General features: G+C 38.2%; 1 protein-coding gene across 3 annotated transcripts in view; it reads left to right on the forward strand.

The window, feature by feature from the left end:
• Window positions 1-20,513, forward strand: part of St6galnac3 (ST6 N-acetylgalactosaminide alpha-2,6-sialyltransferase 3) — a 553,279-nt gene that overhangs the window by 322,571 nt on the left and 210,195 nt on the right. For all 3 annotated transcript variants that reach the window (XM_023703266.1, XM_023703268.1, XM_023703267.1), the window contains one exon: window positions 16,529-16,938. In XM_023703266.1, the coding sequence (XP_023559034.1) occupies window positions 16,529-16,938 (410 nt within the window). The remainder of the gene's footprint in view (window positions 1-16,528; window positions 16,939-20,513) is intronic.

Below are 20,513 nucleotides of genomic sequence, written 5' to 3' on the forward strand. Positions count from 1 at the left end.
TCTCTCTCTCTCTCTCTCTCTCTCTCTCAAATAAATAAATAAATAAATAAAAATTTAAAAAAAATAAATAAATAAAGTCACTAGAAGTTCAGAATCACCTAATATATGCTTCCAAGACTGAAGCTTTCTGAGACAACCAATTGAGCAGAAAATGGGATAACAGGTTTTTAATTAATTTTAATTCAGAATTAAAATACATCTTGGAATTCTAGGAATTCTCATTGAAAGTAGATGTTTATTGGCCCCTGTTGTTGATCTCTAGATTTTGATTTCTGTAGGCTCAAAAAGCTGCAGGACATGTTCATGGGAAGAAAGATAGTGTCCTTAATAAATGGTGCTAGCAAAACTAGCTTTCCACATGCTTTAAGAAAATATACCCATGTCTATCATTGTGCACAAAACTACAATCAAAATGGATTAAAGATTTAAATATTAAAACAGAAATATTAAAACTAAATCTACTGGAAGAGAAAGTATGTAGAAATCTTGATGCCATAGGAACAGACAAAATTCATGAACAAAAGCTAACCTGCAAGGTAAATACCTCAAAGAATCAATAGCTGGAATCTCATTAAAAAGTTCTTGCAAGAGCTGGCCAAATAGCTCAGCAGATTAAAGTTCCTGCTTAGGGAGACTCAGGGGCTCTGGTTCGATACCTGGGCCTACTGTGCTGGCCCTGCCCCTGATGAGCAGCGATTGAGATTGGGTATGGTGACATGCACCTGTAATCCCAGCACTTGGGAGGTTGAGCACAGGCCTCCCAAGTACTAGGATGACACTTGGAATCACTACAAGTCCCACCTACACAGTGAGACCCTGTCCACCCTGCCCTAAATACAGAAAAATTTCTTGCATATTAAAAGAAATCATCAACAGAGTGTAAAGAAAATCCACAAATTGAGAAACAATTTTAGCCAACTGTCCCTCCAGCAAAGGACTTCTATCTAGAATACATAAATAATTAAAAACAATCAGACCCCCAAGATTCAAATGCACAATCCAAAATTGGGCATCTAAGATAAACATAAACCTCTCAGATAAAAAAATACAAAAGGAAAATAAATAAATGAAAAAATGATCATCATCATTGGTCATTTGATAAATGCAAATTAAAGCAACAATGAGACTCCATCTCACCCCAGAAAGAATTGCTATCATCAAGAAGTCACCAATAACAAGAGCTAGAGGAGCTGTGGGGAGAAAAGCAACTCTTCTCCACTGTGCAGGGGAGTGTAGACGGGTGCAGCCGCTGTGGAAATCAGTGTAGAGATTCTTGAGAAAACTAGGAATAGAGGTCCCATTCAACACAGAAATTGCCCTTCTGAGTGTCTTCTCAGAAGAATTAAAAATACCATGCCACAGCCATGTGCACCCAATTTATAGCAGCACAATTTGTCTTTGCATTTGGAAACAACCCAAATGCCCATTGATCGAGGAATGGATAAAAAGATGTGATATTTTATACAGTGGAGTACTATTCAGCTCTAAAGAAAGATGAACTTGGGGCTTTTATAGATAAATAGATATAACTAAAGACTGTATTCATAAGTGAAATAATTCAGACCTACATGTGTAAACATCATATTGTCTCCCCAGTATAACCAACTGAAAGAGCAAATAAGATCCAAAAGGTACGGTAGATATTATGAAAGGGAAGCACTCTGCTCAAAAGGAAAGAACAACTGGGATGAGGAAAGGAGAAAAGAAAAAAACATATATTTTATATATAAATATATATGATAATTTGACTACTAATATCTATTAGTTAATTAATATTTATATTATTTAATCAATTTTGCATGATTATATCTGGTAATCTGAGAAACCACTTTGAAGATAACACTAGGCAATATAACCATTATTAATTTTCTATCATCTTGGTTTTTTTTAAATTTTTTTTTGGCTGTACTGCAGATTGAACTCAGGACCTTGTACTTGCCAGGCAAGTGCTTATTCTATTGAGTTATCTCCCCAGGCCCATCTTGTTTATTTCTGATTTCTATTTTCTTTTTTTTAACTCATTATTAACCTTATTGAAAAATCAATAATAATTATATTGCAAATTAAAAACTGCAAACAAATATTGAAATGTGAAAGATACAAGATGTAGACAGAGTGAATTTTAGAAAAATATTTCTGAAATGAATACATAAAATGAGATTAATAATAGATTGCACATTGTAAAATAAATTTACAAACTTAAATGAATATAACAATAAAAATTGTCTAAAATAAACATGAAGAGGAAAGAATTTTTAGATCAGTCATATAAGAGTTCACTCTGTGCCAGAATCAAGAAACTTATTTTCATATAATTAGAATTCTCAAAGTAGAATGGGGTAGGCAATAAATATTCAAAGATTTGAGGGGACCGGGGAGATGGCTCAGTGGAATAAGCACTTCTGTGGCAAGTGCAAGGGCCTGAGTTCAATCCCCGGTTCCGCAAAATAAATAAATAAATAAATAAATAAATAAATAAATATTCAAAGATTTGAAATTCTTAATTTAATTAAAATTATTGTGCCACATTTCCAAAAAAAATGAACCTTTTGTATAAGAAATGTGAATAAAATCACATCAAGAGAAACAAAAATGAAATTTTCAAAAATTGTCTAATTGTAAAGAAAAAAATCATTAAAGCATATACATAGAAAAAAATATTAGCTCTCGAAGAACAAAATTAAATAGCATGTTACTCCACATTAGAAAAGAAAAACGCAAGTGGGTAAGAAACTAGACTTATTTATTCAATGAACTGAAAAAAATCTGTCCTCATTGAATTTTATACTTAGCAAACATAACTTTGAAAACTAAAATATTTTTCAGTTATACAAACTCAAAATATTCTAATACCTCCAGACATAATATGTAGAAAATAATGAAGACCATAATCCAGAAGGCAAGAAAAGTTGCTGTATGGTCCTGGATAAAGAATAAAGAGTTATCAAAATCGTAGTTATGCAGGACTATGTAAAATACAATTATATTAGATGAACCCATTTAAAAGGTCATTGAAATTTTCCAGAAAGCAGTATCAATATTATGCAAAGTTATATGTTTATGTTTACATATATATGTGTGTGTGTGTGTGTGTGTGTGTGTGTAAAACACAAGGAAGAACTAATATAAAGTCAATGGGAAATGGAAATACATTTTTTAAAGTTTCTAAAACTAGAAGAAAATATCATACCTTGTCTTATAAGTAGATTGTGAGTCAAAGAAACAGTATAAATCATAAAACAAAATTAAAATTAAACAATACTCAGAAAATTAGTTAAATATTAACTCAAAATTAAATTAAATATTTCAAAATAATATTCAAAAATTAAAATTAAATTGTGAGTCCAACTAAGAGGCCAGAATGTAGTGTATCATATGTATGAATCTGTGATCAATTCAAAGTAATCACACAGTATTTGATTAGGTTAATAGATACAAGAATATCAGCTAAGAAAAAGCTTTCATGATAGTAAAGAATTACTAAGAATAAAGCATAACAAAACTACTGGAATGGCAAATATATGACCAGCACTTCTAACAGTTTGGGGATAGGATATTGCACAAAGTTCTTGTGTGTGGTGGATGTGGACAGTGTCCATGACGCTTACTGTTGGCCAGGTGTCACTTGTAGGACTGAGCCACAACTATTTCCTTGATATCCACCCTGTAGACCTGGACAGAATCATGACCCATAGGGTGCAGGAGAAGTGCATTTGTAGAGTATTTTGATGGAAATATTTTGATGCTGTATACAAAGGAATCATTAAAAGACTGCTGTTGTATACCCCTTTTTCTCCTGTGTTTAATTGTTTGCCCTATTTGATGGGTTCTTTCCATTCTCATTCATGGAATCATGATTATTTTGATCCTTCTCTAGAATATCTTTTAGTAGTCTCTGTAGGATTGGCTTTGTCGTCATGAAATTATTTAGTTGTTCTTTCTCCATTAAATTTGAAAGAATTTTGCAGGGTGTATCAGTCTGGGTTCAAATTTGTTTCCTTGCAAGACTTGAAGTATTCTGCTCCATTCTCTTCTGGCTTTCATAGTTTGTGAAGAGAAATCTGCCATTATTCTGATGGGCTTTCCTTTAAATGTGATTTGTTTCTTTTCTTTTCTCTAGTGGCTTTTAGTATATTGGTCCTGTGCTGAATTTCTAGAATCTTTACTATTATATGTCTGGGTGTGTTTCTAATTGGGTTGATGCTATTTGGAGTTCTATATGCTTCAGTTACCTGAATGGCAGATTGTTTCCCATATTTGGGAATTTTTCTGCTATTACTTTTGCCCATATTCTTTATATATAATTTGTATTGACTCCTTCTTTCTCATTGATGCCTATTAGTCTTTTGTTCTTCATCTTTGCATCATCTTACAGATGTTGAATTATTTTTTCCTGCATCCTAGTTGTTTTTAAGAGATCTTTTTTACCTTTTCACTAGTTGCAATAGTGTCTTCAAGGTCTGAAAATCTATTTTCACTTTCATTCAAACAATTTTGCCAGCTTGTCATTGACATTTTAATTTCCTATATATCACTTTGAATCTGCTTCATGCATTCTGTTTGTTTCCTGTATTGCTCATTCAAGGATTCCATCATTTTTCTATTTTCCTCTATTTTTTTAATCCTTGTCTTCTTTAGAAGCACTTAGTACTTCTTTCATAATAGTTATCATTCCTTTTTTTCACTTCACAAATTATTTCTGTTACAATTTCCTTTATATGTTTCTGCAATTGTTTCTTTACTTCAGACTCTATTATTTCAGAAATTTCAGGTGTATTATTTCCAACTTCTTCTATGCTATTGTTTCCTGCATTTATTCTCAGGCTTGAGGCCTGAGAATGCATTTTGCTCCTTCTCTTTGTCTTTTTGTATAGCACTGTCTTCTGACCTTTGGTGCAGAGCTTTGGTAGAGTTATTACCTTAGCACCTGGTCTGGATCTACCAAGTTCATACTTGTCCAGGCAGGTGTGGCTTGGGTCTAGCTCCTGTGCTTCATTTCTTCCTGCTGCAGCCTTTGGAAGTGAACCCTCTGTATCACTCTGGCAAGATGCTATGCTTTTGGATCAGCAGGGTGGGTCTTTCCTCTTAACCTCTCTGCTGGGAGTTCTGCTGCAGGGTTCCACACAGGGCCTGTCTGATGGAGGAAGTTCCACTCACCCGCCAGGCCTGGGCGCTGTCTACAGTGAGGATCTGGAGGGCCCCTGACAGTCCCACTCATACACTGGGCCTGGGTGCAGGCTGGGTTGAGGGTCCAGAGGGCCCCAGGTAGCCCAACTCACATGCCGGGCCTGCTGCTGGCTGGAATCCATCTTGTTTTGAAATTGTGTATCATTTTTAAAAATTCTCTTTAAAACAAAGATTTAAAAAAAGAAGAAGCTGCAGGAAATACAACTGAACTACTTCTTTAGGGTAGAATAGCAACCCAGGGGCAAAAGTGGGCCTTAGTGTCATTAGAGATCCTCTTTCTCAGAGGGATAATGCTGCACCATTTTGTTAGTACTTTGATGCTTTTAGAGAGACAATTTTTCTATTTTGTCCAACTCTGAGTCATAATTGGTCTGAACTTCTAAATTAATGTTATTGAAGCCAAAGTTTTTCTCATGATACTTTTTTTTTTTTGCCATAATGAAGTTGAATATCCTCTGTACTTCGATTTTGCTTTTCATACCAGAAAGAATAATTTATGCTATGGATTCTGTCTGGAAGCCTGCCACACATTCCTTATTCCAAAAATAAGTCTAGTCTTAGGATACACAACATAAACATATCTCTTCTTGTCTCTCAAATATGTATATAAGCTCACTAAGACATTCATACATCCTTATCACTTCTATGCTTCACTTAGCAGGGTTTCCCTACCTGCGCTCTGAATCTGTATTCACCAGTGCCCACGACTGTGTGCTAGCTTTGGACTCTGAGTGCAAGACTTTCCATAATATTTAGCCCTGGATCTCACTGGCCAGCTTTTTTCTTTATCCCTTCCTCTGTGCTCCTAGCATTGCTGGGAAGAATATATAACCTTACAGTAGGTTCTTTAGACGCCTGTAGCTTTTAAATCCCAACTGAGCAATTAGGGATTATCCTTTTTATTCTTAATTCTCTAGCTTAAAATATTCCCTCTCTGAGAAGATCATCCTCCTCGGAAACTCACCACCCTTACCTGGTACTTTCTCAACAGTTAACTCTTACTGTACTCACTTTATGGCTGTCTAAGAGAATCTGGAGTAAAACTCTGTAGTCTTCTCTTGGAAGGCTGTTTCTCCTGTCATTCTCACTTTTCTTCTTTGTCTCCTCAGAAGAAGCAAATCTGCCTTTTCAAAGTGTACCCAGCTACACTCTTAATTTACTGAGTCTAATCTTCCTTGTGTTCTCACTCTACCAGAGGATGCTTTCCTTGTATTCTCAACTACTCCATCTCTATCAACCCCTTCTACTTAAATTACAAGGCCACCAAAGCATCCTCCAGCTAGAAGCAAAAATGTAACGAAAATCGCATAGAATGAGTGTTAACGAGGGCTCATTTTAGCACTAACTAGCCTTATATGCTAACAGGAGTTCTGTATGAAAGTTAAGAGAATTAAGTGATTTTCCTTGCTTCTAAAGCAAATTCTATTGAGTACAAAGAGTAAAATTCTAGGGCTGTACAATTAACAATGACTTCATAGGATAAAAAATTTTTCATGCTTATGTGTATGTGTAAATTCTCAGTATCTTCTCCATTTGTTCTTCAAAATTTTTAACTTTTAGGGCTGGCCTCATGTGTAACTACTGATCACCAATCTCATCATGTTTTCAGGGTAGCTAAGAGAATTTCTACCATTGGAAATATGCCCTACTGAAGTCTCCACTGATCCAAATTTACCATTCATGTTTTCCATCTCCTTAGTCAGAGAGTATATATAGCCTTTCATAATCATTGCTAACTTCTCTAGAATGTTCCTCAAGTCCCAGGGCTCACTAGAATGAATAAACGTGCCATCCTGAAAGACTGCATGCTTCACTTGATCCAAGGTAGAACCCAGCCATTATTATTTATGAGACCTGAAAGTATAATGTGCAACCAACTCAGAAACGTGTCTTTCATTGAATAGCATGTTACAACACTAGGAACACAACACACATGGAACGGAATGGGTTGGTTGGTTGTTTACATAGCGCACCAGGACCACATGCTAACAGTGGATCCTGAGATTATCTTTTGAAAGGAGGTGGAAATGACCCAGAAGTAAATAAAACTAGGTAACTTTGTGTTTTCATTGTGAAAGTAGAATATGAGTTGTTTGCATTATTCACAAAACTCCTTTTTGATGCATGAAGGCATATTTTGTTTTGGAGGATTTTTTTTTTCCTTCCAGTCTGGGGAAGGCAAGCTGCTTTCCTTTGGCACAGATCCTTGATCACATGGCTCCATTCCCTCGAGGAACTTCCAAATAAAGGGAACATACCATCTATGGGAATGGAGAAGCATAGCTTTATGTGGCCTGTTGTAGCATTATTTTTTGACATTAACATTTTTACACTCCCCCATATTAAGTTTTATGCTTGGATGGAATGCCACCAGACAGAAACCAAGGTAAATGCCACATCCCAAATCCACAGAGAGGCAGAGCCAAACAGTGGGTTATCATATCTGTATTTTTTATGTGCTGTTACTCATAGTGGGTGATTTATACATACTGCTGTTGAAAGCTACATTAAATGGAAGATGCCTGTTTGTGAAGGTGCACAGAAGTCCATGTGCAGGCTGGCTTGGCTGAACTGTGTGGATTTCTCTCTAGAGCAGTCTTCACAATCCTTCGCTCACAGTTAGAGGTCTGCTGAAAGTGACTCAGTGTAGATGAAAACAGCTTGCTTAATCATTCCTGAAACACGGGAAAAATTAAAATACTTTTTTTTTCTTTGTCAAGCAATAAAAACAATGCCAGATTGTTAATGCCTCTTTTGTACCTTTCACTTGAAAGACCTCAAAAGAACATCAGGGAGGATAAGGGAAAAATCTAGTCCCCAATGGCATCATTATACATGTTGAAGCCTCTAAAACTAAAACTCTAAAGGCATTCAGGAAGAGGAAAGGAGGAAATGACAGCAAACTGAAGAGTGTGTCCCTGGAGCTTTGTTCAACCTGCTTTGTTCAAATTCATTCAAATTGGATGATGAAAAGCAAAGATCTCATTTGTTTCAACATTAAAGTAGTAAATTAGTGAGTGGTGAGATGCTAATTGTCCTGTGAGGCATTTAAGGAACCTTGAGTGTCCCATAGCCCATTTCTTAAATTGCATTTTTACGGTTGAAATGAAAACAAGCATTAGAGTAGTATAAAACAATGTTTTTAATAATTTAGGCTGGTTCGATTCAAACTTGATTTTTTTGTTCTGAAATATTTATTGAAGCTCTTGTTTTTGTTTGAGATGAGCAAGTTTCATTTTAGATTTCAAGACATCAAATGGAAATACATTTTCAGTGTGGGACGGAGATTGTGAGAGACATTGGACCTATTTAGTGTCGTTTTCCTTCTTGGTCTATTTCTGCTTGCTTCTAGAACACAAAATTAAGAGTGTTGGTTAAATTTTAGATTTTTAGTGACCTTTTATAATCCTGACTGCTCATAATTTAATGCCTTGACCTTCGTTTTCCATGGAGCCAATTTGATGATAAATGTGGAAATTTAATAAGTAGAACTAGTTGGCAGGTGACCTTTTGTACGTGACCAATTCTCTTTGCTGGGGAAACCATGCTATTTTGTAAATTTTATTTTATGGATGTTAATTGTCTATTCTATTGTCTATTAGCTCATTCAGAGAGAAAAAGGTAAAGGTTAAACGTTTCATTTCCTCTTCCTGCTTAGCATGTGAAGTATTTGGGAGTTTTCCCAATTCATCACTTGAAAAGGATAGAGTGATTTGTGAGACTCAGATGTCAAGAAGGTTCTGGGGTGAGGTGTTCGCCCAGGTTGGATGAAAACCAGCATTGTCCCATGTGTTAGTGGAAGGTAGCAGAGGGTGTGTGTGTGTGTGTGTGTGTGTGTGTGTGTGTGTGTGTGTGTCTAGACTGAGCAGCAGCCCCAATGATTGTTTATGTATACTAAAGAAAAGTGATTTAGTGAGAGATGAGACTTGAAAGCAGAATGTAAGACATACGTCTGGTCTCTTTTCTCCTTCAGGTCCTTTTTTTTTCCTTTTTTCTCCTTTCCGCTTCCCTCCCCTCCCCTTTTTTGTCCTCCTCTTCCCGTGTCTTCCTTTCCTTTCTTTTCCAGGAGAGGATCACTTGAGAATATCATGCCACATTGATTTGCAGAGTGCAGACATCATACGTATTGCTTAAACACAGGAAATAAACCTAAGAAATTTATAAAAATGGCACAAGCTCTTACGAAGGGGTAAGAGTTCATACCTCTCCTTACCTTTCTTCCCACCCCTAGGATTAGAGATCATAGGACCTTCGCGGGGAATCAATCCCCCGTGCTTGCATCCTTTAGCATTTTAAAACACTGAATTCATTTCTGTGCCAAAAATTCATGCTTACAATAAAATAAAAATAAAAAATTTGGATGATGGAAAATGATGGGCAGTGGGAGTAGAGCATGCCAGAGTCCCAGGTCTCCTTCAGGACCGAGGAGAGGACTGAGGAGCTGGAGGACAGCCTGACAGGCTCGGACTGACATCAACTCCAAGACCGGAAACAGCCAGTGAGGGTTCTGAGGTGAGCGCACCTTAGCGGGGCGTTCAGGAGAGGAGGGCAGGAGTCCCCGCTGGCTGTGGAGCTGGGCTTTGCCGGCATTGAGGTCTGCCGCTGTTGGTCCCCTCCCAGACCTTGGCAGGAACCATTAGCTGCCCGAGAAGGGAATGGTGCTCAGGGATGTTGGGAAAGGAAGAGTTTGAAATGCAAATTGAGTGAGCAGAGTGAAGGACCATCTAAAAGCTAATGAAATGGGTTGGGATTAGTTTATCTCCGACTGAAATTTCAGCCATACATATTAGAAATTAAAAGTATGAAGACAGTTTGCACATAGTTCCCTATGAAAATATTAATTTATTATTTATTATAATTAATTAGTTATAAATTATATAAATGTGTCTATGTATCTGTCTGTATCTATCTACCTACCTACCTACCTATCTATTTTAGACTAAGTCTTACTGTGCAGTTCAGGCCCATCTTGAACTCACTGTGTATCTCAGGCCGGCCTCAAACTCACTCTGACCCTCCTGCCTCAACCTCCTGAGTGCTGGGATTACAGGCATGTTCCAGTACTCCTGGCTGCCATACAATATATCATTGAATTACAGGTCATTATAATTTGTTGTAAGTAATTTAATGTGATACTGGGTAATATTTGAAGTATATATGTAAATTAAGAATTCTAAAAAGTAATCATCACAGTATCCTCAATATTTCCCATGTCTAACTGCTGCTATGCATGCATTTCATGAGTAATAACATGTGCTCCTGCTTTTAACTTGAAATATATCTGCTATCCATTTTATATCATGTTTACTAATTTGTTTAGCTCTATAATGGGAACTAAAAACCAATCTAAAATTTATTTTTGTAATTAAGGAGGGCAGTGTAGTAAAATGCTCACAGAACGACCGACCCGTACCAGGCATTTGGCCTCAGATGAAATCACTACTGTACACCATACTCTGTCTCTCCCAGACCTTTTCTTCCCTTGCTCTCTGTCATCTGTGTCCCGGCTGACAATCAAGGAGTTCTTATTACTTGCATGGGGGCAAAGTGTCAGGATTCGTTTTAGCAGTGAGACACCTTGCTTTTGAGGCAGTCCCTTAGGTCCCTCAAGCAGCCTAGAACTTGGCCCTTGTTGAACGCAGAGTACACCCCTCCCTTCTCAAAGCTGTGTGTTGAGATTAAGGTTCACCTTCATGATATGTCTAAAAATAACTTTGCCATTCATAGTGCCTTTTGCAGAATAGGTACTAAGTAAAAATTACTTGGTTGTTCAATAGGTGTCACCGATTTCTTACCTCTCCAAGCTAAGTGTTAGTAATCAAACATATGTATACTTACTTTTACAGAGGGGAAAAACACCCAGAACAAACAATCCTGTAACCATAAAAAAATTAGTATTTTAGATCTGGAATCCAAAGCAGTGTTCGACATGGTGGGTGTTCTTTAGCAGGGACATAGCTGCCCAGAACAGGTAGATCGAATATTTGTAGATCTTTTTCTCACTTTGTAGACACAATCCAAGCCCAACCAAAGTTTGAAAGATGTTTTGAGTATATACGACAGGATAAAAAGAATGAATTTTAAAATGAAAATAAGCAAAAACAGAGACAATCCAACCAAAAAGAAAAATTCTAAATTGATAGAGCTTGATGAATCAGAATCAGATAAATCTTCACAAGGCTTTGGAAAATCCAGTCCTTTGATCTAGAGAGTAACAGCTTACTGAGGCAGATCTAAGCCTGGGGAGAAATATGGAATAAAAATTCAAGCAATCCCCCAAATCAAATAGTATAAATGAGTTGAAGAAACAGCAGTATATTTTAACAAAGAAAGTTGAGATCAAAAAATGTAACAATAAAGGATAACTAGATAAGGCAGCTCTTGGGTCAGGCTATGCATCCATGCCTAGCTATTTCTTTCTTTTTATCATGGCTTATGAAGTTTGAAGGTGCCTTCAAATGTATGTATATATCCCTGGAGCCATCACCAGCTCTTCTTGCAGAGGAAGCTTTCGATTGTGATTAGGAATCTTTCATTCATTGGGCCCTGTGCCTTGACATTCTCTAAATATGGTGGCTGTAGCTAAGAGACAGATAGAGCAGTGGTCATATGCAGCAGTGTCCTTGGGATCCTCATCCAGGAACTCAGATAGCCAGGCAGTGTGTGGCCAAATATGCACACATGAGTCTTCTAAGACACCAGCCTTCATGACTTCGTCGCCTGGGGAACGGCAGAGGAGAAGGGGCCATTTGAAGATCGCCAATGCCCCCTAGGCCACAACGTCACAGCACGCTCCCCCATTACATATTTGTCATATAAACAAGAGACTGTTCCCAGCATTCGCCCTCAGTTGTTAGTCAGCTGCTGACCTCATAATGTGCACAGCTGCCGCCTCCCAATATGTTGTCACGAAACAGATTGTGATGTCTTAATTGATCACTTTCAGAGGTTACAGTTGTCAAGTGAGACCAGTATGCTGATTCTTATTAGTTAAATTAAGCCTTGTTAGAGCAGAACTGGATAATTCTCTGTAATGACTGGGAAATCCAATGCAAATTGTCACATTGTATGGAGCACATCCCAGGCCTTTTCTTTCTTTTGATTTTTTTTTTTTTCAATTTGTGGCCGCTCTACTCCACACAGGTCTTTATCATCCAATGAAGCAACTTTTTGCACCAGTAAATGGAACGTAACTTCTTTCCACCATATGAATCTTGGCGATAAGATGGAGTTGGCCATCTGATACACACACGATTCAAATTAGACCTTGATTGCACGACCCTGGGGTTGGAGTACTCAGCTCTGTGTGATGGCCCTGCCATTGGCTCCCTGGCAGGAAGGATACTGTGTTTCTCCTTGTTTTCCTTGTTTTCTAGGGTCCTAAGTGGGTGAGGAAGGGTCTAAGATCAGTCCTGACCCTACAAGGCATCTGTTGTGCCTCCCATTTAACTGCACTGTGGCATTAAATTATAAAATCCCATTTCCAAATGTCCTAATGTACTCGCCACCTTGAGTGGCCCTACTCTAACCTGAGACCTGGAGCACCTGCTGCTCCCTGTGGTTTACAATCCTTACTGCAGTAGAGATGACAGCAGATTCACAGCTGAGCCTCAGGACACCTTATAAATGGACCTTCAGGGGTTCAGCATGTTTTTATTTAACTCTTAGTTTGAACAACTCAAATTAACAGGTGGCATTGTCTAGTGTATTTTGTAGGAGCACAGCAAAGACTAAACCAAAGAGAAGTTTAAATTTACAAATAATCACTAGTATCTAAAATATATCAGGAAACAAAAGGATGTTTATCAAAGCATTTTATAGTATGAAAAAATAGAGAATAGCTAAATGTGGGCTGGGGAGATGGCTTATTAGAATAAGCACTTGCCTAGCAAGCACAAGGGCCTGAGTTCAATCTCCGGTTCGGCAAAAAAATTAAAAAAAAAAAAAAATTTAAAAATCGCTAAATGCACAGTAGTAGGGAAATAAATGCATTATTCTATATGTATATAATGGAGTAACAGGCATTAAAACTGTCTAGGACTATTTAGGAGCAGTTGATTATATTAATGATGTGGGATGCTAATTATATGAAATAATGGGCATAAACCAACGTTGCCGGATCTTGTAATTTCTCAGTGTGCCTAAAATAATCTATGTAGAAAGAGGAAGAATAATGAAATATTTGTAATAGTTGTTGCATCTAGAATTTTTATTTTTTGAGACAGGGTTTTCCTATGTAGTTCAAGCTGGATTTGAACTCCCTATGTAGCCCAGGCTGGCCTCAAACTCATGGCAATCCTCCTGCCTCTGCCTCCTGAGTGCTGGGATTACAGGCATGTGCCACAGGGCCCAGCTTGTAACAATTGTTGAATGATGGAAATAGGGCATCTTTAGTCTTTTTTCCATTATTTTTAATTCTTTTTTTTAATTTATTTATTTATTTGAGAGAGAGAGAGAGAGAGAGAGAGAGAGAGAGAGTAAGAGAGGCCAGCTCAGCCCACCAGGGGGCAGGGCTGGCTGGCATGTGGTGCTGGGGGATTGAACCGCGGTCCCTGATGCTTTTGCTAAGCTTGTTCTAAGTAGGTGCTTTAGACCACTGAGCCATCTCTCCAGCCCCATATTTTTAATTCTTTAACTTTGAATACCTTTGTGCTAACACTAGATGCCATGGTCTCCATGTAAGGCATTGCAGACCTACCTGCAGCTTGACACAGAGGTGCGTGCCTGTGATTTCAGCACTCTGAGAGGCTGAGGCAGGAGGATCATAAATTTGAGCTCAGTTTGGGATACCTGGAGACTTAATGAGAGTGACTAAGAAATAAAGGTTGATGCTATAGTGTAGTGAAAAGGCTCTGGGTTTAATCCCCAAGACAACCACAACAACCTTTGAACTAGTCTAGAAAGGAGCTGCTGCCTCCCTTCCCTGAGTTCTACCTCTGTTTGTACCCTGTCTCCTCCCTCTTGGCTGCAGGAAGCCCCAGTCTTCTGCTTCCTTCTGATAAACAGCTGGGGCTGTCTTAGGTACTGCTCTTGCATGCCCACATGCACACATTCAGTCTCTAGGCCACTCCACCCGCACTGCTTGCAGAAGAATCCACAGCTCCTCCACGCCTTCTTTGCTAACCACCTCATCTGCAGCCAGTGTCTCCTCTACCTGGTGTTGTGGCTACAGCCTGCTCTTCCTACTTCAACTTTTGCCACTTTTTTCCACATAGCAGCCAAAGCTGTTGGAATACCACTCAGATCTGTGAGTCCTGTGTTATAGCCCCCTCCCACTCCTTGTGGCACAGGTCAGAGGCCCTGCGCGTTTCTCACCCGAGGGTCTGGCCTCAGCAGCTACTTCCTGCTGCCCCTGGCTTTGCCAGTTCATATTGCTGTCCTGTCATCTTCCTTATGGTGTTTGCATTAACTTTTTCCCTAAATATCCCCTAGGCCAGCTCTTTCACTTTACACACATATTCACCCATACACATGCACATGTGTGTGTGCACGCGCACACACACACTTCATAAACTTCTTCCTTGCTTACATTTTCAGTTTAGCACTAAAAACCCTTGCTATATTATCCTATTATATAGGTTTCTGTCTTATTTTATTTCCCCAAATTGAATGCATTCTGGCGCTCACTTTGGCCGCACTGAAATTGAATGCATGCTGTAGTATGGTGGGAGTCTCTTGTTTCTCAATTTTGCCACAGTTGATTCTGCTGGGACTGTGTTCGCCAGCACAGCAGGTACCCCTAACAGCTGCGAGTACCCCCCGCAGACAGCAAAGGTGGACCCTCGCAGTGGGAGAACTGTCCCCTGCGTCCTCTGAGCTACTCACTGCTCCTCTTTCCACCCAGATTGTGACCCCGAGACTGACCCTGCTGCCACCGGACCTGTTTCTTCTGGCTTGCTTTTCTCCTTTCATCTAAGTCAGGAACTCTAAATTAATTGATAAAGTCCATTTCTTCCCTAATGTTGAGCTCAGTGCTCAGATTCCTAATAAACTAATTGGCTTTCTTTCATTTCTTAATTTAAGTGAGTCAAGTACCTAATGTATTCCAGGGGCCTCTGGGGAGTGGGGTTAAAATGAAGATAGACCTGTTCCTGAGGATTTACTATGTAGTGGACAGGCATAATTAAGAAACATAAAGAATAACATATGGTAAAGTAAGGACAGGGTCTTACAAGAGAGGGGCTACTCCCCAGTGGGCACAATGCAACTTCAGCATAAAAATATAGAATTTCATTGAAGAAAAAGATGTTTATCAACAAAGCCTTGTTTGCTTATCCGTGTTGAAGATGAGATGACTTTTTCAAGTGGGAGGAAAGCAGTGAAAGTAAGTACCGTGACTATGGTAGGAGGAAAGCAGGGAACAGCAGCAAGCACAGCGGGCTTACCATTAACACAATCTAGATTCACTGCCAAGAGGGCATCTCCCATCATCTCTTGCTATTGCCTCACCCTTGACTTTGTCCTGTCCTGTAGGACTTAGCTTTCTATTTTGTGTTGAACTTGCTTTTTTTTTTCCATATTGAAAAGAGACATTACACCAAGCGCAAAAAATAAATGGAAATTAAAAAAAAAATCTAGATTCAAATTTGCCACTGACACTTTGTCATTTGCAAGTCCTGAAGGCAAATGTTTTATTCTTCAGTATCCCTGTCACCACCATGATTGAAAACCAGTGCAGAGCAGGTAGCCTGGGTGTAGAGCTCCTCTGCATACATGCCTTCCCTGTGCTTTTAGAGGAAGCCTTTCCTTTCCCACCTAGAATAAGAGCACAAAAGCCAACTTGCATAGTAACTCGGGGGAAATTATTAAGAATCTCTGTAATTCTTTGCCAGCCCCATGCATTTCTAGGTCCTGACAGACTTCAGAACCTCATCTTCTGTTGGACTCTTCATATTTTTATCAGCCTCTTACCTAGCCATAAATTTATCTAACTAAAATATATATTGATGGTTGAATACATTTCTTTTCTATTTCTTTTATAGCTACCAACCTTATTACCTAGAGCAAATCTTTATGTATCTCCTCATTGTGCTTGAAGTTAGACTTGTGAATTTTTTTTAAAAAAATCATTTATAGTGGAAAACAAGTGACTTTTCCCACACAATTTTATATTTCCACATAATGAGAGAAATTTAAATGATTTTAATGGTATATGTTTGCTTTTTCAATGGAAGCGTGCTACTGCCTTGACTACTCTCTACAGCAGAGACTATAGAATTAGCATAGACACTTCAGAAACATTTCCATATTCATCAGTTAAACAATATCAGCGTTTTGTTTGCCAGAAGAATTTGTCTGAGTGGGTGAAATGTACCACTTGTCCTCTTTCTCTGTTTTTCAGCCGTTACAGCTGGATTGTGAACTGTGTGCCATCGTGTCAAACTCGGGCCAGATGGTTGGACAGAAGGTAGGAAATGAGATAGACAGGTCTTCCTGCATCTGGAGAATGAACAGCGCGCCCACCAAGGGTTACGAAGAAGACGTTGGCCGCATGACGATGATTCGAGTTGTGTCCCACACCAGCGTTCCTCTTTTGCTAAAAAATCCTGATTATTTTTTCAAAGAAGCAAACACCACCATTTATGTTATTTGGGGTCCTTTCCGCAATATGAGGAAGGATGGCAATGGAATCGTTTACAACATGTTGAAAAAGACAGTTGATGTCTATCCAAATGCCCAAATTTATGTGACCACAGAAAAGCGCATGAGTTACTGTGATGGCATTTTTAAGAAAGAAACTGGGAAAGATAGGTAAGTGCTCTCTGAAGCTATCTTATTGTCTTTTAGGCTAAATCTTTGTTGACTCCTATTGCTAGCTATGAAATGAACAGAGTTATTTTTTAAACTGATCGGAATGTGTTTTTGACTATTACATTACGTGATGCGCCAGCAGCTAGGTCCCATTAATTCCACCTACACCGCCTTCTGTTCACTCCATTTTAATTGGTGGGAAGCTCCAAGAAACGCTGGGTGCTTTCCCAGGACAGCTTTAGATCTTTTCTTATGAAGCTCAATTTGCTATTGATTAAATTGGATTTCAGTTGAAAGAGGAAGTCTACATGCTTCTGTTTCGAAACATGGAAATCACAAGCTACTTCAGCATAAAGCATTGACCTAAACTCCTCTGGAAATTGTGGCACAATGTTTTTTTTTTATCTGAGGCTGCACAGAGAACAGGCTATTGATTCCCTCATCAGAGTGCAGAGCGTCTTGCATACAAATAGAAGCTGTGATCTTGAATACCCTAACTTGGGACCTGACATGTTAAGCAAAATACCATATTGAAATTATGCGCTACTTAAAATCATTAGCAGTTATATTCTTGAAAAGAAAGAAGGTATAAATAGCTTTTGCTTATTTATCCAAAGTCCAAGTTGCAATTTTTTAATTACATTCATTTTTTTCCTCCAACATTCTGTGAACAACCCTTCTACTCCCTGTTCCAGCCTGCTGGCCTCGTTTTACCCTCCCTACTTCCTCCAGTTGCTGCTCTTGCCACCATTTTTAGCTCCCTCATCTCTGCCTCATTTTGTCCTCCTTAGAATGATAACCAGTAGAGAGAAGCAGTATTACTAGCCAGTCATGCTTAATGCATACACTTAGCTCTCATAAAAAATTGCTTAAGGAAGATATTGAAACACACGGCTAAAGTTTTCAATGATCTATGATAATCAAGTATAATTGCAATATACCGATTCCCTCAAAATGTATTCATTATTATTAAATGTAAAGTTTTAACGATATTACATTATCATCTTAAGGAGGAGCAGTTTCTAGAATTTTCAGATACAATTTCAATGCTAGTATTTATTTAAAAATCTTTGATAAACTAACTCTCCTGTTGATAATGTGGTTTGATTTGAATTTAACATTTTCCACTCCTGGGCACCAAAACACACAGCTTCATAAAACATGCACAATGGCAAAAGCCATATTATGGGTTCATCTACTATTAAAGTTAGTGAAAAGAATCTCAAGGATGCTTAGATTTAGATTGCTGTAGCAGAAGATGTTCAGAAAGAAGGCAGTAGAGCTAAAAGCAGTAGAAGGTATAGTACTTCAAAACCATGCACTCATGTAGCACTGTTCTATATTAATATGACTATTCTTAAGGGGCTTTGGAAGCCTCTGGTCTCTTGCTAGCCCAGAGCAATGCAGTTAATTAGATATATTTGGTCTTTCATTAGAGTTAGCCCTCAGGGTATCCTCCAGTCATGACTACAAGCCCCAGAATCCTTTGGGTTATCAGAGACAAGCTCCGTGTGATGATTGTTTCTATGTGCTAATACCATGCTAGCTTCTGCCATGAGATTTCCCTGTGATGGTGCTATCACAGACGTTTGGATTGTACAAGAACCAAGAAAGAGCAGCTTTGGGAGAGTGTTTTCTTATTGACTAATAAGGGGAGTTGTTTGTATAGTGGGGAAATTAGTTGGCAATTTCGTTCATTTGGTAAAAATTAATTTCGAGTATCATTCAATTGGCGGAATTATCAAAATAAGTTTATGTTTTAAGTTTCCTTTTCAGCTTATGATGAATTCTTGTGGGGGGTTTTCCAACTGAGTCTATTACTCTGTGGTTGCTTTGCCGAGTACTATAACCAGGCACAAAATAATGATGCTAGTGTTTTAGAAAATAGCCAGAATGGATAATTTAAGTAAAAGCTGCATGGATAGTGACATAAAACCTCAAAGGCTGCTCTCCTCGTGGTAATTTAAACCTGTGCTCTAACTTTAGCTGTGCTAAAGACGTACTGTCTAAGGTTTCCCGTGGTGCCTGACATTCATTAACAAATTTCAAACAATAGATTTAGGGAATTTTTTATGAGTGAAAATGTCAAACTTATAAAACTGAAACTAGTAGTGTACTGAACCTCTATATAGCTACCACTAAGCTCAAATAATCATTTACTCATGTCCAATCTTGTTTCATTTTTACTTCTGAATGCTTTCTCCCTCCCCAAGCATTATTGTAAAGCAAACCTCAGAATCATGTAATTCATTCACAACATTTAATATGTACTGCTGAAAGGTAAGCAATCAAAAATTGTAATGCCAGTGTCCTATAATTTTGATATATCCTTAGTATTATTAGATGCTTAGTTAACAAATTTCTCCAATTGTCTCATTAACATATTTTAACAATTCATTTGGCTCTAGATTAGCATAAGTTCCATGTGTTGTAATGAACTGTTGTTTCTTACATGTCTTGACCTGTATGGCTACTCCTCTTTCAATCCCTCCCTCTTTCTTTTTGGTCTCTCCTCCTCTACCTCTTCCTTGTCCACCTCTTCCTTCTTTCCTCCCTCCTCCTCCTTCTTCCCCTCCCTCAGTCTTTCTGCTATTAGAGAAACCTAGTCATCAGTTTCACGGTATTTTCTACAATCTAAGTTTGCCAATTATACTTCCATGGTGTTTCTTCTATGTTAGTATTTCTGCATCCAGGTTTGATTATATTGAGTTCCAGTCCTTTGCCAAGCCTTTTAAGGTAGTCCAGCAAGTCTATCAAAAAGAAATAATGTCTTATTTTCTCTCTTATTCTGCCAAAAACCACTAGAGATCCTTGTCTAAACCCAGTCATGTATTATGGCTGCAAAATGGTTGTATTTCATCACAGCTTTCTCATTTATCAGCTGATGGACTTTATGAAGAGAAGCTCGCCCCCACTAAGCATTTGGTTGCTACAAGATAGAATCCAGGACCAGTGTCTTCTGTGTTTGTTAGTTTTGATGAATCAGATCTCTAGCATTCTACAGTGGTGAGCCATGCATTTATTGTTATCAATATTTATGGGTTGATTTAAAGACTAACATATTTGAAATGTGATATTTCAATTAATTAAAACATTTTCTTCCTGTTCAAATTGCCCTACATTAGCCTGGGAGAAGCTCTCCAAGTTGGTTTCGAGTCCTCCTGGTGTGCCTCGGTCATCTTTAATAGCTCTGAGCTCTTTTACACTTATCCCGCTGCAGACCTGAGCTCAGGTATCTCCACAGGATCTTTGCCCCTGCTCAGAGCTCAGAGGACATGATTTCAACACTATGGCTTGGACTTGGTCTCTTGGATTTTTCAGTGGACAGTTAGAATATAAACAATATAACATAATACAAACAATACAATTTAAAGAATTATAAAGTGATTGATTTTCAAAGGAAACTATAATTTCAAACCCAGCATCCCAAGATTTTTATTTTAACTCATCTGTCCTATCTAGCTCTTCCTTTTGACCGTGGTGGCAATCCTAGGCCCCAGAAACACCAATGTCATCATTCATCTGCTTTGTCCCACAACATATACATAATATTCTTGGGAGAAGAACAGTAGCAC

The sequence above is a fragment of the Octodon degus genome, unplaced genomic scaffold (genome assembly GCF_000260255.1).
Source record: "Octodon degus isolate 3935 unplaced genomic scaffold, OctDeg1.0 scaffold00167, whole genome shotgun sequence".
NCBI lineage: Eukaryota > Metazoa > Chordata > Mammalia > Rodentia > Octodontidae > Octodon > Octodon degus.